Here is a 14,645-nt window from a genome sequence, read left to right as displayed (position 1 = left end):
GTGCGTTATGTGCTGGTAAGCGACAGCGGTAATTAAATTGGATACTTGAAAAACATTTGGTGAGGTTAAAACTCTTTCTATATTTTCTATACTCAATGCATGCACATGATTTATATTGGTAGATATTTGTCTCGACTTTTATTTGTTCATTAATATTTATATTAACTAATGGCTTTGATTTGACAACAGATCTTTCTTCTCAATATCGCTAAAGATAGCTGACAATTGTTTATTATACAGATTGTCTCACAGCCCGCTCTCACGAAAAATATTTATTTATCACTCTAGTAAAAATACTCTATTAAAATTAAAATCGCGTCTTAGTTTAAAAAGACATTTACACTAAACAAAATCATTCACTCTTATTTCTCGCTCAGCATATATTTGCAAATAAATTCACTTTTAAATAAAATATGGAGGCTTTAAAGAAAAAGCGCAAATCACTTAAAGCATCAATTACACGTATCTCAGAATGGTTTATAGCCAATAAAGACACAGAAAACGAAATACTTGATTTTGAAAATAGGAAAGAAAAACTCTTTAATTTTTTCACACAATATGAACAAATTCAATTAGAAATCGAACAGACTGATGATAGCGACCAACAATCAGCTGATCGAGCAAATGTTGAAGAAAAATACTTCAACACACTCAAAGGTTTGCAAAGAAAAATAATAGAATTAAATTTAACAGAAAATAAAGCACCTAGCTCAAATAATAATGCTGTTTCCAGTGCGAGGCTGCCTGAAATTAGCATGAAAACCTTTACCGGAAATTTCTCAGAATTCAATGAATTCTTTCAACTATTTGAAACTCTGATCACAAACAATTCAAGTTTAAATAATGTACAAAAGTTTATATATTTAAAATCCTTCCTCAAAGGAGAACCTTTAAACTTAATTAGCAGCATCGAAGTAGTAGATGCAAATTTTGCTATCGCTATAAAAACCCTAAAAGAAAGATATGATGACAAATCACGAGTGATTAGTACTCTTATAAAAAAGCTGTTAAAGTCTCAATCTCTAGTTAAATGCACTCCTCAGGTACTAAGAGATTTTCTTGTACACACAAAGCAAACGCTTCAAGCTCTTAGTAATCTCGAAGTTCCAATTGAACATTGGGACCTCCTTTTAATAGAAATATTTTTAGAAAAAATAGATTTTGCTTCTCACAAGGCTTTTGAATATGAAGTAGGTTCTAAGAATGTTCCAACACTCAAACAATTTTTTGAATTTCTAGAAAAAAGATGTGATGTTTTAGAGAAACTTAATTACACTGAAACTCAGTCAAAGTTTAATAATAAAGTCACTCAAAAAACTGCTCATATCTCCACTATAAATAATAATAAATCTAGCTATGAAAATTGCATATTTTGTAAACAAACTGGTCATAACATATATCAGTGTAACTTATTTAAAGACACAAATTCTCGAGAAAGGTTTAATTTTGTAAAGCAAGCACAGCTTTGCAGAAACTGTTTTGGCACTAAACATTTTACTGATAAATGCATCTCTAAATACACATGTAAAATTTGCAATAAAAAGCACAATACACTTCTGCATGAAGAAAATAATTTTTCTCACACTCATGAAAATAATTTATTCTCTCCCACTCGAAGCAATCAAAGTGCTTCAAATTCACATGATGGTAATCAAAGTCACGCCAATAGGCAACAATCACGCTTTAATGCACCACAAACCTCTCAATCCTCCGCAAGTATACAGGGTGATTCACAAACTCGCCATAGTGCACCACATATCTCTCAAAGTCATTTTCATGTTCCTCAAAGGAGTAATAATGCCCAAGTTACTCAAAGAATTAATTCTCCACATTCATATAATGAATCACCAAACAGTTCTACTCACTTAAGCACTCAAACAAATGAATATTGTCTACTCTCAGACACATAAAGTCAAAATTCATCTTCCATCTCTTCTCTCTCCACTTTCAATCCAAAAAACGAAGTTTTGCTAGCCACAGCGCTGGTAACAATTTACTCTAAAAGTGGACAACCTGTACACGCAAGATGTCTTCTCGATAATGGATCTCAATCGAGCTTTGCAACAAAAGATTTAGTAAATAAACTAAATTACTCTACCACTAATAAAAGATTACAAATTTCCACAATCTCTCAAAATTGTTCCATCTCAAATGAAATGGTAAACATTGAATTTTTTCCATATAAAAACAATGATATGAAATTTAAAGTATCATGTGCAGTTTTGGATAATATTACGTGTAAAATACCTCAGGTACCTCTAGATCGTAGCAAAATAAAAATACCAGCTGGCATAAAGCTCAGTGATCCCTCTTACTCCTCCCCAGGGAGAATCGATCTCTTATTAGGTGCAGAAATTTACTGTGATCTATTAAAGGATGGTTTAATTCATATTGGAGCAGGTCTTCCAGTGCTTCAAAACACTCATTTAGGATATGTCATGTTCGGTAACTTATCTCCACAAGTTTCATCTAAGAAAAAGATGCACTCTCACTCAAACTGTAACTATTCACACTCGAATCATATTTCTTTATTTGTTGAATCTCACACTGAAGAAGAAAATATAAATAATCTTCTCCAAAGGTTTTGGGACATTGAAGAATTTCCCGAAATAAAGCATTTAAGTCCTGATGATGAAAAGGCTGAGAAAATATTTAAAGCCACAACACAAATCCTACCGAATGGACAGTTCTAAGTAGATTTACCCCTATGCACGCCTAATGAAAATAATAAATTGGGCGACTCTTTCCAAATGGCGCGAAGGCGATTTCTAAATTTGGAGAACAAATTCTCAAAAAATGATTCTCTTTACAAACAATATAAATCTTTTATAGATGAGTATGTTGAATTAGGACATGCAAAATATGTTCCGTTGTCTCTGCAGAATGTACACTCTGAAAACAAATATTTCTTGCCTCACCACAGTGTAGAAAAAGACACTTCTCTCACAACTCGTTTGCGCGTAGTTTTTGACGCATCCATGAAAACCACTTCTGGTTTTAGCCTTAATGATATTATGTTAAAGGGTTATACCACACAACCAGAACTATTTGACACTTTAGTCAACTTTAGACTCTTTAAGTATGTGTTCACATCTGATATAAAAAAGATGTTTAGACAAATCAGAATAAACCCCAACCAAACTTTCTTATTAAATATTTTGTGGCGCAACTCTCCCTCGGAGCCGTTAAAATGTATACAATTGGAAACGGTTACCTATGGAACGAAACCAGCTACCTTCCTTAGCACACGATGTTTAATTGAACTCGCAAACATGCATAAGGAAGAATATCCTCTCGCTCATGATATCCTCATTAATTTTTGCTATATTGATGACATACTATATGGTACAAATAGTATTGAAACACTCACACTTGCGCATGAGCAAATCACTGCACTGCTACAAAAGGCAGGCATATCTCTTCACAAATGGTGTTCAAATTCACCACAATTTTTAGAAAATATTTCACAATTTTCAACTGACTCTACGTATGTTATATCTTCAGAAAATCATTCCAATAAAATATTAGGTCTTTATTGGGACTCTAAATTAGATAGTTTCTCTATTTCAGTGCCAGAAATCGAAATAAAAGATTCCTACACTAAGAGACAAGTGCTCTCGATAATCGCAAGTTTCTTCGACCCCAAGGGATTAATTAATCCTGTAATAGTAACTGCAAAAATAATAATGCAAAAAATTTGGCTTTTTAAAAAATTCAGTGGAATGAAAGTTTAGACTCTACACTCTTAAATGAATGGTTAAATTTTCTCAAACATATTTCAGCACTAAAACATTTAAAAATTCACAGACCTTTTTTTATTGAAAATTATATATGTACTATACAAATACACGCATTTTCCGACGCTAGTGAAAAGGCATACGCCAGCTGCATATATATTAGAGTTACTTATAGCTCAAGGAATGTCTCTTCCACACTCATCACCTCTAAAAGTAGGGTAGCTCCAATAAAAACATTAACTTTACCTAAGTTAGAACTTATGGGTGCTGTTTTATGCAGCAAACTCACTAAAAGAATAGTTGAAATTCTAAATAATAAATTAACTCAAATAGACTCAATAAACTGCTGGACGGACTCAGAAATCGTACTTGCTTGGTTAGGCTCACATAGCTCGAGATGGTCACAGTTTGTTGCAAATAGAGTTTCTGAAATACAAGGAAACCCACAATTTAAGTGGCGATATATAAAGTCAAAACAAAACCCCGCAGATATTGCGTCAAGAGGCATATCTGCTCCTGAACTTCTAAACTCAAAATTTTGGTTTCAAGGTCCCTCATTTCTACTTAATTATGACTTAGATTTAACTTCTTATGATTCAAAACCAAATGTAAGTAAAATACCCGAGGAAAAGAAAATAGTTCATCTAGCACAAGAAAGTCCAATAAGTTTCATTGAAAATTTATCTCTCAAATTTTCAAACTTCTCAAAACTACAACGCAGTATCACACTTATTCTCAGGTATATTCACAATTTCAAGTTTCCAAATGAAAAATATGTTGGACCCTTCTCTGTTTCAGAATTAAAAAATGCTGAAAATTTAATAATAAAACTTTTGCAAAAGGCACACTTTTTTCGAGAATTTTCTTGTCTTGAGAATAAGGAGATAATTTCAAATAGAACAATTTTAAAACTCAACCCATTCATAGATAATCAGCAAATGATTCGTGTAGGTGGTCGTCTAAGGTACTCAGACATCCCATATGAACAGAAGTATCCATTACTTCTACCCTGTCATAATCACATAGTAAAATTAATGCTGCATAGAGAACATATAAGATTATGTCATGCAGGCCCTCAAAATACTCTTTCCAATTTTCGTTTAAGATATTGGTGTCTAAATGGTCTCAAAGAAACTAAAAGGATAATTAATAAATGTCACGATTGTTTTAAATTTAAAGCAAAGACAGCCACACAGTTAATGGCTGATTTACCACGGGAACGTTCATGTTTCTCCCCTCCATTTACCAATGTTGGTCTAGACTTTGGTGGTCCATTTCTTACAAAAAGCTCCAATTTAAGAAAGGTTCCAAAAATAAAATCCTACATAGCGTTGTTTGTATGTATGGTTACTCGTGCAGTGCACATCGAATTAGTCACAGGTCTCTCTACCGAAAGTTTCTTACTTGCTTTAAAAAGATTCATCAGTAGGAGAGGCTGTCCACAAATTATCTACTCAGATAACGCCACTAATTTTCTAGGAGCTAGAAATCAGTTGAGGGAAGTTGCACTATTTCTTAAACAAAAGGAAACCTCTGAGTCCATATTCAATTTTCTCTCCTCTTCTGAAATCCAATGGAAATTTATTGTAGCCCATTCTCCGCATCATGGTGGAATTTGGGAGGCAGCCATAAAAAGTGCCAAATATCACATTTTAAGGCTTTTAGGCAATACCACTTTAACTTTTGAAGCCTTTAGCACAGTTCTCGCACAAACAGAAGCAGTACTAAACTCACGCCCTCTTTGTGCTATGTCAAATGATCCAAATGACTTTAACCTCTTCAGGGACGAATTAATTCTTTGAATAATAAAAAGTCCAATATTTTTCTATATTTTAATTATTAACATCCGGATACATGAAAAATTGCAAAAAAAAAAAATTGTCAAATTTGACATTGTAAAAGTCAAAAATGAAAACGTACACATATGTTGCCAATGGGCGGATGATCTATTGATGAAACGATTCCATGCACTCTGGGCACACACTTTCCTGACACTGCTTGCATCTATATCTTGTTCTGCGTTTGCAATTTCTGTCATGACATCTTGGTGGATTTTTGTAGTCCATTTTCATTGAATAATGTTCCAATCCATTCAAGCGAACTTCAGGTGCAACTTTTGTCCACGTCGTTTTCTTTTTTGGAGCAGAATTTTCGGATGAGGGTCTTCCTCGTTTTCTTGCATTTCCATTTAACTCAATTAAAGTTGAAGCAATAGATGCTTTAAATTCTAGTAAAGATATTTTTGACGATTTGGCTTCTCTGAACAACAACCAAGCATTTATAATTGCAACATTCATGAAATGAAAAACAATTCTCAGATAGAACTTCTTGTTTTTGATGGCATGTGGATAATGAGCAATCATTCTATCTGATAAATCTACGCCACCCATGAACCGATTGTACTGAATAATAGCCTGTGGCCTTTGAACCTCAATGTAAGTCTTTGTTTTCCTATCCCATCTTCTTACAGTATTCTTTCAGAATTAAAAAATGCTGAAAATTTAATAATAAAACTTTTGCAAAAGGCACACTTTTTTCGAGAATTTTCTTGTCTTGAGAATAAGGAGATAATTTCAAATAGAACAATTTTAAAACTCAACCCATTCATAGATAATCAGCAAATGATTCGTGTAGGTGGTCGTCTAAGGTACTCAGACATCCCATATGAACAGAAGTATCCATTACTTCTACCCTGTCATAATCACATAGTAAAATTAATGCTGCATAGAGAACATATAAGATTATGTCATGCAGGCCCTCAAAATACTCTTTCCAATTTTCGTTTAAGATATTGGTGTCTAAATGGTCTCAAAGAAACTAAAAGGATAATTAATAAATGTCACGATTGTTTTAAATTTAAAGCAAAGACAGCCACACAGTTAATGGCTGATTTACCACGGGAACGTTCATGTTTCTCCCCTCCATTTACCAATGTTGGTCTAGACTTTGGTGGTCCATTTCTTACAAAAAGCTCCAATTTAAGAAAGGTTCCAAAAATAAAATCCTACATAGCGTTGTTTGTATGTATGGTTACTCGTGCAGTGCACATCGAATTAGTCACAGGTCTCTCTACCGAAAGTTTCTTACTTGCTTTAAAAAGATTCATTAGTAGGAGAGGCTGTCCACAAATTATCTACTCAGATAACGCCACTAATTTTCTAGGAGCTAGAAATCAGTTGAGGGAAGTTGCACTATTTCTTAAACAAAAGGAAACCTCTGAGTCCATATTCAATTTTCTCTCCTCTTCTGAAATCCAATGGAAATTTATTGTAGCCCATTCTCCGCATCATGGTGGAATTTGGGAGGCAGCCATAAAAAGTGCCAAATATCACATTTTAAGGCTTTTAGGCAATACCACTTTAACTTTTGAAGCCTTTAGCACAGTTCTCGCACAAACAGAAGCAGTACTAAACTCACGCCCTCTTTGTGCTATGTCAAATGATCCAAATGACTTTAACACATTGTCTCCAGGACATTTCCTAATAGGAAAGCCAATTACGTCATTTCCTGAAGAGATAGTGACGGAAATACCTAACAATAAATTAACAATTTGGCAAAACTACATAAAGATTCAGCAATCATTTGCCAAACGCTGGAAAATTGATTACCTTAATCAACTTCAGAATCGCCCCAAGTGGTTAACACCACAGAAGAATCTTGAAGTTAACGACTTAGTTCTATTAAAGGAAGATAAAGTTCCACCCCTACACTGGCCATTGGCAAGAATTGTTGAATTGTTTACTGGTAAGGACGATAAGGTCCGTAGTGTTAAAATAAAGACTAGACATGGATATTTTAACAGACCCATTACAAAACTAAGTCCTCTTCCTGTGGACAAAGTAGAAAATTAAAATTTTAAATTTTGTCACATTTATATGTATTACTCTAGTTTAGGAATAGTTATTTCTTAAATTACATTTAAGTTAAGTTTGCTTACTTTCTCAAATCACTCTTTCTTTCGTTTTGAAGTAAATACTTCAACGCGGGCAGTCTATGTTCCAGAAATGAACATATCATTTTAAAATATAAAATAAAAATATAGTTCTTTACACTTTTCTTAGTGTAGAATAAGTAAAATAGTCACAGCCGACTTATTGGCGCCACAGCCTCTTAAATAGTTTTCACACCTAAATACAAGAGGGGTAATCTTCACTTAAAGTTCGCATCAAGTAGTATTATCAGGTCAGTTCGTTCTCACAGATCGCCCTTGAGGCATCGCGTTTTAAAACTCTCTCAATTCACGTATAAAATATTTCTCTACGCCGAAATCGGGCATTTTTCTCATAAATACGGTTTTCTCTTTTACGTGTGATAAAGAAAGAATTATTTGAAACTGTACTGTCAGCTACAGTCGTTTTGAACCTCTTTACTCTAAAAATAGTTAATTATAAGTCGAAAAACTTAAAGTGATTTTATTTCTCTGGAGTTATATTTGCTCACATTAACAATCCTTATCCTTCAACGGTCACTGAAGAACCAAACCTATGGAGATACATCCATTCACAAGTCCTTTGAAGTAAGGCTTGGAATCAAAAGATTTCCAACCCTCGAATATAGGGAGCCAGTTACAAGGCCCCCTCAACAATCTTTTTGCTATTTTTTATAATCCAGAATATCTGAAAAATAAAGTTTTATTACAAAAGAATTACTTACAAGTTACAAAATTCTATTACTTCTCTAGACGAACACCAAATTAGTAATGCTTTTATCACCACAAGCTTAAGCAAGCAATCAATTTAATTAAACCCAGCCTGTGAGACATGTCCACCCCTAAGAATTACGTTCGGGTGTAACAATTCATTAGAACGAGGTGTATTAACTCGAGTAAAAACAGGAGTTATTCCACCGCGCTCCAATGCTCCAGACCATCCCTTTCCCCCTATAGCACTCTGATGCGCGATAGGGGCACAACTATCAGCCAAATGCTCTTCATGTAGGAGTCCTGGGTAATATAACTCCAACATGGTTTCCTAACCGAATTCAAAACTTAGGACAGCGCATTGTCGCTGTAATCCTGTTATCTTACTGTGGCTTATCCGCGAACTAAAATTGCTTACTTGGGCCTTAAGTCTCCGCTCTGAGCTAGGCTCAGCTCGGCGACTTGGTGCTCAACGGGGTGCAAACTTGGAGTTTTTTGAGCTACGAAATATCTTCTTGGTGCGTTGTTTTTGTTCTTTTTTGTAGTGTTTTCTCTCTGATATTGTGTTTTCTCTCTGGTGTATACAAGCTTATGAATCTTAGTATAAATTTAATCTGGCTTAAATAGCTCGCTATTTCCCGCATTGTTGTCTTAATTTCAGATATTTCCGTAAGCATCTTTAGGTAAGATTTCTTTTTGTTTGGCTTTGTAATTCAGGAAATATATTTATGTTTTTTGTAGATATTAAAAATGCCGTGAATTTGATGGAGGTCTTTTTTATTTCTTTACCGGAGTTATTGAGCCAAATTTTTTATTTGTAATTTAAGAATCATATTTATCTGTAAAATAGGTTTTTGAAAGATAAATTTTAATAAAGCATAATAGTTCAGTAGTAAATAGTTTTCTAGTATATACAGCAACATATGATGTATAGCTTGCTAACATTTTATTATACGACCCTGTATATAGCAAAGCTATCTGTGGATGGTTCTTGATGAGATCGGTTTTCTATTCGATGATCTTGTCAATTGGCAGAATGTACCGTCTAAATGTGTGCTAATAATGTGTGCTATCTTCTTAGAAAGATTTTACTCTTAAAACATTTTTAAAAGTAGCGTGACCGACCGAAACTATTTTAAATTTTCCGGTTTTTTAATGTTTTGTTTTAGCTAGCTGCCATTATGGAGGGTAGGGACTAATTTTCATAATTAATCTAAATAGTTTTGTTAGGAATACGTACCCGTTTCCGGATCGCTGTTGTAATATTTTAAATGTAATGGGATCGTAACCAGGAGCTCTTCTTGGATTGACGCAGAATCGAATTATATTTTTTATGGTATTGCTGTTATGTCACCTCGGGGGAACAAATAAGGGTCTAACCACCTTCTGTGGTCTCCAGGTGCTCTGTAGAGGGCTTCGAATATACTGTCGAGAGCTCCTCTACTTAAGTCCATTTTCGGGTTATGGACTTGGAAAATATTTATCTTCGGTGTCTTGCCTTAAAAAAGGCAAGATATTTCTTACATGACAATTTCTTCGTCGAAATAAAACACCAAGTTAAGTTGAAACAATTCTCAGCCACAGAGTATGGAAAATAAATGCAGGAAGCAGAGCTCCGAGAGCACTATGCTCTCGGAGAGCCCGTGAGGGACTGACTTGGCTGACCTGAAAATCGCCAATATTTATATGCGCTGTTCGAGCGATAAATAGGGATTTCCAGGTCAAGAGCCAATGGGAAAATTCGAGGCGGGGCGATGCGCATCGAAATGCGTACTAGTCCACAGACTATGGCATTCGATGACAGTTATGCCCTTTTTAAATTATTGTAAAAGACTTTAGAGGAAGAATAATTAAATCTAATTACTAAGTTACAACAATTATTTGTAATCAATCATTTGGTAAGTTATTCTTCATTGACATAAGAAAAAATTTTCAATTTTTACTTAAAATTCTTATAATTTCAATCAAGAGATACAATTTTTTAATACATTTAAGCATCATACTTAATCTTAGCATCACAGTCTAGTTTCTTCTTCATATTTAAATAACTTGTTTTGTGGGAATAACTTGTCAATTGAACCTACTTTGACCTTTAGTTAATTTGCAACATATTCATTATATGCTATGCAAACCAGATTTATAAAACTTTATTTGAGACAGTGTTCGATCATTTTGATCTTTCATTATAAATTTTTTGATAATTCAATAATTTTAATTTTCTAATGACATATGTGAATTGTCACCTTTGAGGAATCATTTAAAAGGATGGAATTCTATTTACCACTCTATCTGCTGCTTCAACTTTAACAAATGGTCGGATTTTGACACCCGTACCATAACAATTTATTTAATGTGTTTTTTGTGAAGTCTAGTGTACAGTCTTTTTTAAATTGAACATTTTAAACATAAAAACATAGGTTGAAAAAATTTCTCTGTTTTTTAACAAATGAGATCTCTCCTAGTAGTGATACTTTAAAAACTTGACGTAAGTGAAACATTGTAAACTTTAAAATAGTTGTTTATACCATTGTTCTCTTGTAGCATAGCATCTTTTGTTTGTAATATTTTGTAATGAATTAGGTATCAGTTAACAATTTCACTTGTGTCACCATGTTACCCCAATTTATAATAATATTTTAAATTAAATAACAAAATATAATACGTTTCTTTATTTTGTGTAGAAATATGAACTACACCTGAAAGTAGCCCCTACAATTGAAAAGCCAAATGAAGCAGCCGTTTTAACATCTTTTCCCCAAGATTTGATAGCTAAGGGTCAGTATAACAAAGTTCCATTAATGATTGGTTATACTGATATGGAAGGCATATTACTTGAAATATATCAACAAAAGGAAACGAAACAAGGATTAAAACCAGACTATTTTAATCTCGACAAGTTTGTGCACCCACATATGGCGATAGGCAGAAATGACCCCAAGAGGGAGTTGATTAAAGAGAAGCTTAGGAAATTCTACTTTACTGGAAATGCAGATGAAATGGGTGAAAAATATGTGGTAAGTATAATAGAAATAATATTAGTTGAATGTCAAAATATAAATTGGCAAATAAGGCTTTCAATCATCTACAATTCTTTTCTTTTTCTTTAATTTTTGTAATATCCCTAATGAATTTTTTTGATATCATATTTTCGACATTATTTTATTTTTTTTTATATTATAATTTAATTTATTCTGTTTGTGTGAATGAAAATAAACTTAAAATGAGTAAAAATAAATGAAAAAATGGACTATGGAGGTGCATGGATGATAAAAGCTATTTAGGATTTTCTTAAAATGAGAGTAAAAATATTAATATTCTGAATATAGAAAAAACTATCCGATAGCAAAGAGAAGTTTCTTTGAAACACTATTTCTGCTAAAATAAACAAATTGCATGGTTGATATTGCCATGTAATATTAAAAATAGAGTGATAACTATTTTTGTCAAGTCATAGCTCTGGATCTAAATCGTTATGTAAATTGATAAATTTGTATCAAATAGGCGATTAGAATTCAAAATCAAGGCAGTCAGAAATCACAATAAAATAACCCACAGGCGAAAAGAAGTCAGTGCTGAATCATCATAGACCGAAAGCTTCACGGAGTGCAGAAACTGCATTGCGAGGTTAAGGAATTACTTAGTAACTAGTATGCAGATTCCGGATATCAGGCACCCCAAAGGTTTCATTAGACCTTTTTAAACTAAGAACTGACCAAGACAAAAAGCCAAACAGATAAGGAAAGAAACAGTGCAACCTCCTTAATAGAAACCTGATGAAAATTTTAAAACTGTGTTTTATTTCAGACCAGACAGCCGGATAAATACCGGATACAAAGAGAAAATACTAAAATGTAGTTTCTTTAGTTCCAAAAATATTATAGAAGCTCGGCAATTACAAAAGTTTCAATTCCTTATGAAACAAGGCCTTGATCTAAACATAAATTTTATGAATTTTATCTGCGTATTGCAAATTATACTTACAAAGCGGTACAAATAATTAGATCCTTGCTTAATTGTGTTGGTTAACGAAAACCGGTTATTTCAAAAACCGGTGTTTGGTTTTTTTTTTAATCAATAACCAATACACAATAAGTTACAGCGTTACATTAAGATTAGCTAGTTAATCAAATAGATAAGATAAACAATCTGTGTGGAGATGTGATGTTTCGTCCAAACATAAGAAAGGGAACCAAGCGTTTTGTTGGTTTCGTATTAAGACGTCGATTCTAAATAATCTCAGTCGAAGTAAGGATGATTTCCGGTAATAAAGAAAGTATTGAATCTGCTACCAGTCAATTTTATTGATCACAACTATTCTAACAAATGCGATTTTATATAATAATTATCATTGAAAGCCGACCATAAATGCTTCTTGCTATGTCGTTGATCGCGAACAGATGTGAATATATCCCGTTTAAGATTCTAAGTACACTATTTCCGCGTGAAAATCAAAGAGAGAAACATTTTTATATTATCGAACCACTACGACTGAAGGCCGATACTTGAATATGTTTTTGTTTTACTGCATCGTCGCCAAAACATCAAGTCAGGGACCACAACCCGTTAAATCACCGGTTTAACAACTCCTAGAACTTGTTTAATACAATGTACGACTTAACGTTCAGGTAGTCTCTGAGAGAAAAAGGTTTTATTTTTTGAACAAAGAATAGATTTTTAATTCCACTAAACATTCGGAGAACTGATATAAAGAGAATTGACAAACTGACTTTCCTGTAAATTACCTTACTTTGTAAATAAATACTTTTATGTTAAAGAGATTTGAACATAAGCTCGCCCGCGCGAATTGCGGATAGTTATAATAGATATGTACCTATGTAAAAAAATGGGTAAATAATATTGAAAGCGTAATAGAAAGAAAAACGCGAAAGAAAATATACGTAATCAAATTGTGGTAAGAGATATAATTTAGTTATTGGTCGAACAGTCTCTCCCGTAGCAGTTCTAATTTTAACTGCGCGGACATGATTATCTGATCCCGGAAAAAGTTCCAGGACTCTCGCGGTAGGCCATTTTAGAGGGGGACAGTTATCAGTTCTTAATAAGACTAAATCATTTATCTTAATATTTTGACTTACTTTGGACCACTTTGGTCGACTATGCAGTTGGCTAAGATATTCAACAGACCATCGTTTCCAAAACGACTGTTGAATCTGTGAACATCTTTGAAGGAAGTTAAGCCTATTAATTGGTAAGTGTAGTAATGTTTTTTCAGGGTAAGAGGTAAGGCTACTGCCTATTAGAAAGTGTCCGGGTGTAAGGCATTGTAGATCAGAGGGATCATTCGACAAGGGGCAAATAGGGCGTGAGTTTAAAATTGCCTCGATCTGCGAGAGAATTGTACTGAATTCTTCAAACACTAAATAAGCATTCCCTATCATTCGACGAATGTGATATTTGGCACTTTTAATTGCTGCTTCCCATATACCTCCCCAATGGGGACTATGAGGTGGAATAAACTTCCATTCTATGAAATTTTGTGCAGCGAAATTTTGCATGTCATTTGAAAAACTAGGGGATTTAAAAAATTCGCGCAAATCCTTAAGTTCATTTTTTGAACCAGCGAAATTGGTTGCGTTGTCACTATATATGAGAGAGGGAAGACCTCTTCGGGCAATGAATCTTTTTAGACATAATAAAAATGAATCAGTAGAGAGTGATGACACTAATTCTATGTGAACGGCCTTTGTGGCTAGACAGACGAAAATAGATATGTAACATTTTTGCATTGGAGCCTTTCTTAACTTAGAGGATTTAATAAGAAATGGCCCACCGAAATCGCAGCCCACATTTTGAAAAGGGCGAGAAGGAGTAATTCTAACCTTAGGTAAATTTCCCATGATTTGTTCCATAGGTTTAGCGCGAAATCTAAAACATACGTGACAATTTTTTACAATTTTTTTTAGTGTTTTAAGTCTGACGTTGGACAATGTCGTTTGCGGTCCGGCGTGGCCTAGACGACAATGTTCATGAGTTAGTAATAAATTGATAATGTGAGAGTTAGATGGTAACAATATTGGATGTTTTTGTTCATAGGGGATATTAGCGTTTTTTAGGCGTCCACCGACGCAGAGAAGTCCGTCTGCATTCAAAAAAGGGTTCAGGGTAATTAAGGACTTATTTGATGTAATTCCTTGGGTTTTTATTTCCAAGATTTCTTTAGAGAATTTTAGGGATTGTATAGCCTTAAATATTGATATAGAGGCGGATCGCAATTCGTCCGGAGATAAAATACCAAGTTTTTTATCAGA

At 33.7% G+C, this 14,645-nt stretch overlaps 1 protein-coding gene across 1 annotated transcript in view; it reads left to right on the top strand.

The window, feature by feature from the left end:
• Positions 1-14,645, top strand: part of LOC140447779 (juvenile hormone esterase-like) — a 42,675-nt gene that overhangs the window by 13,803 nt on the left and 14,227 nt on the right. The window contains exon 4 of the mRNA XM_072540637.1: positions 11,058-11,390. Coding sequence (XP_072396738.1) covers positions 11,058-11,390 — 333 coding nt within the window. The remainder of the gene's footprint in view (positions 1-11,057; positions 11,391-14,645) is intronic.

This window comes from Diabrotica undecimpunctata, chromosome 8 (genome assembly GCF_040954645.1).
Source record: "Diabrotica undecimpunctata isolate CICGRU chromosome 8, icDiaUnde3, whole genome shotgun sequence".
NCBI classification, from domain to species: domain Eukaryota; kingdom Metazoa; phylum Arthropoda; class Insecta; order Coleoptera; family Chrysomelidae; genus Diabrotica; species Diabrotica undecimpunctata.
This window is presented reverse-complemented; position numbering and strand designations above follow the sequence as displayed.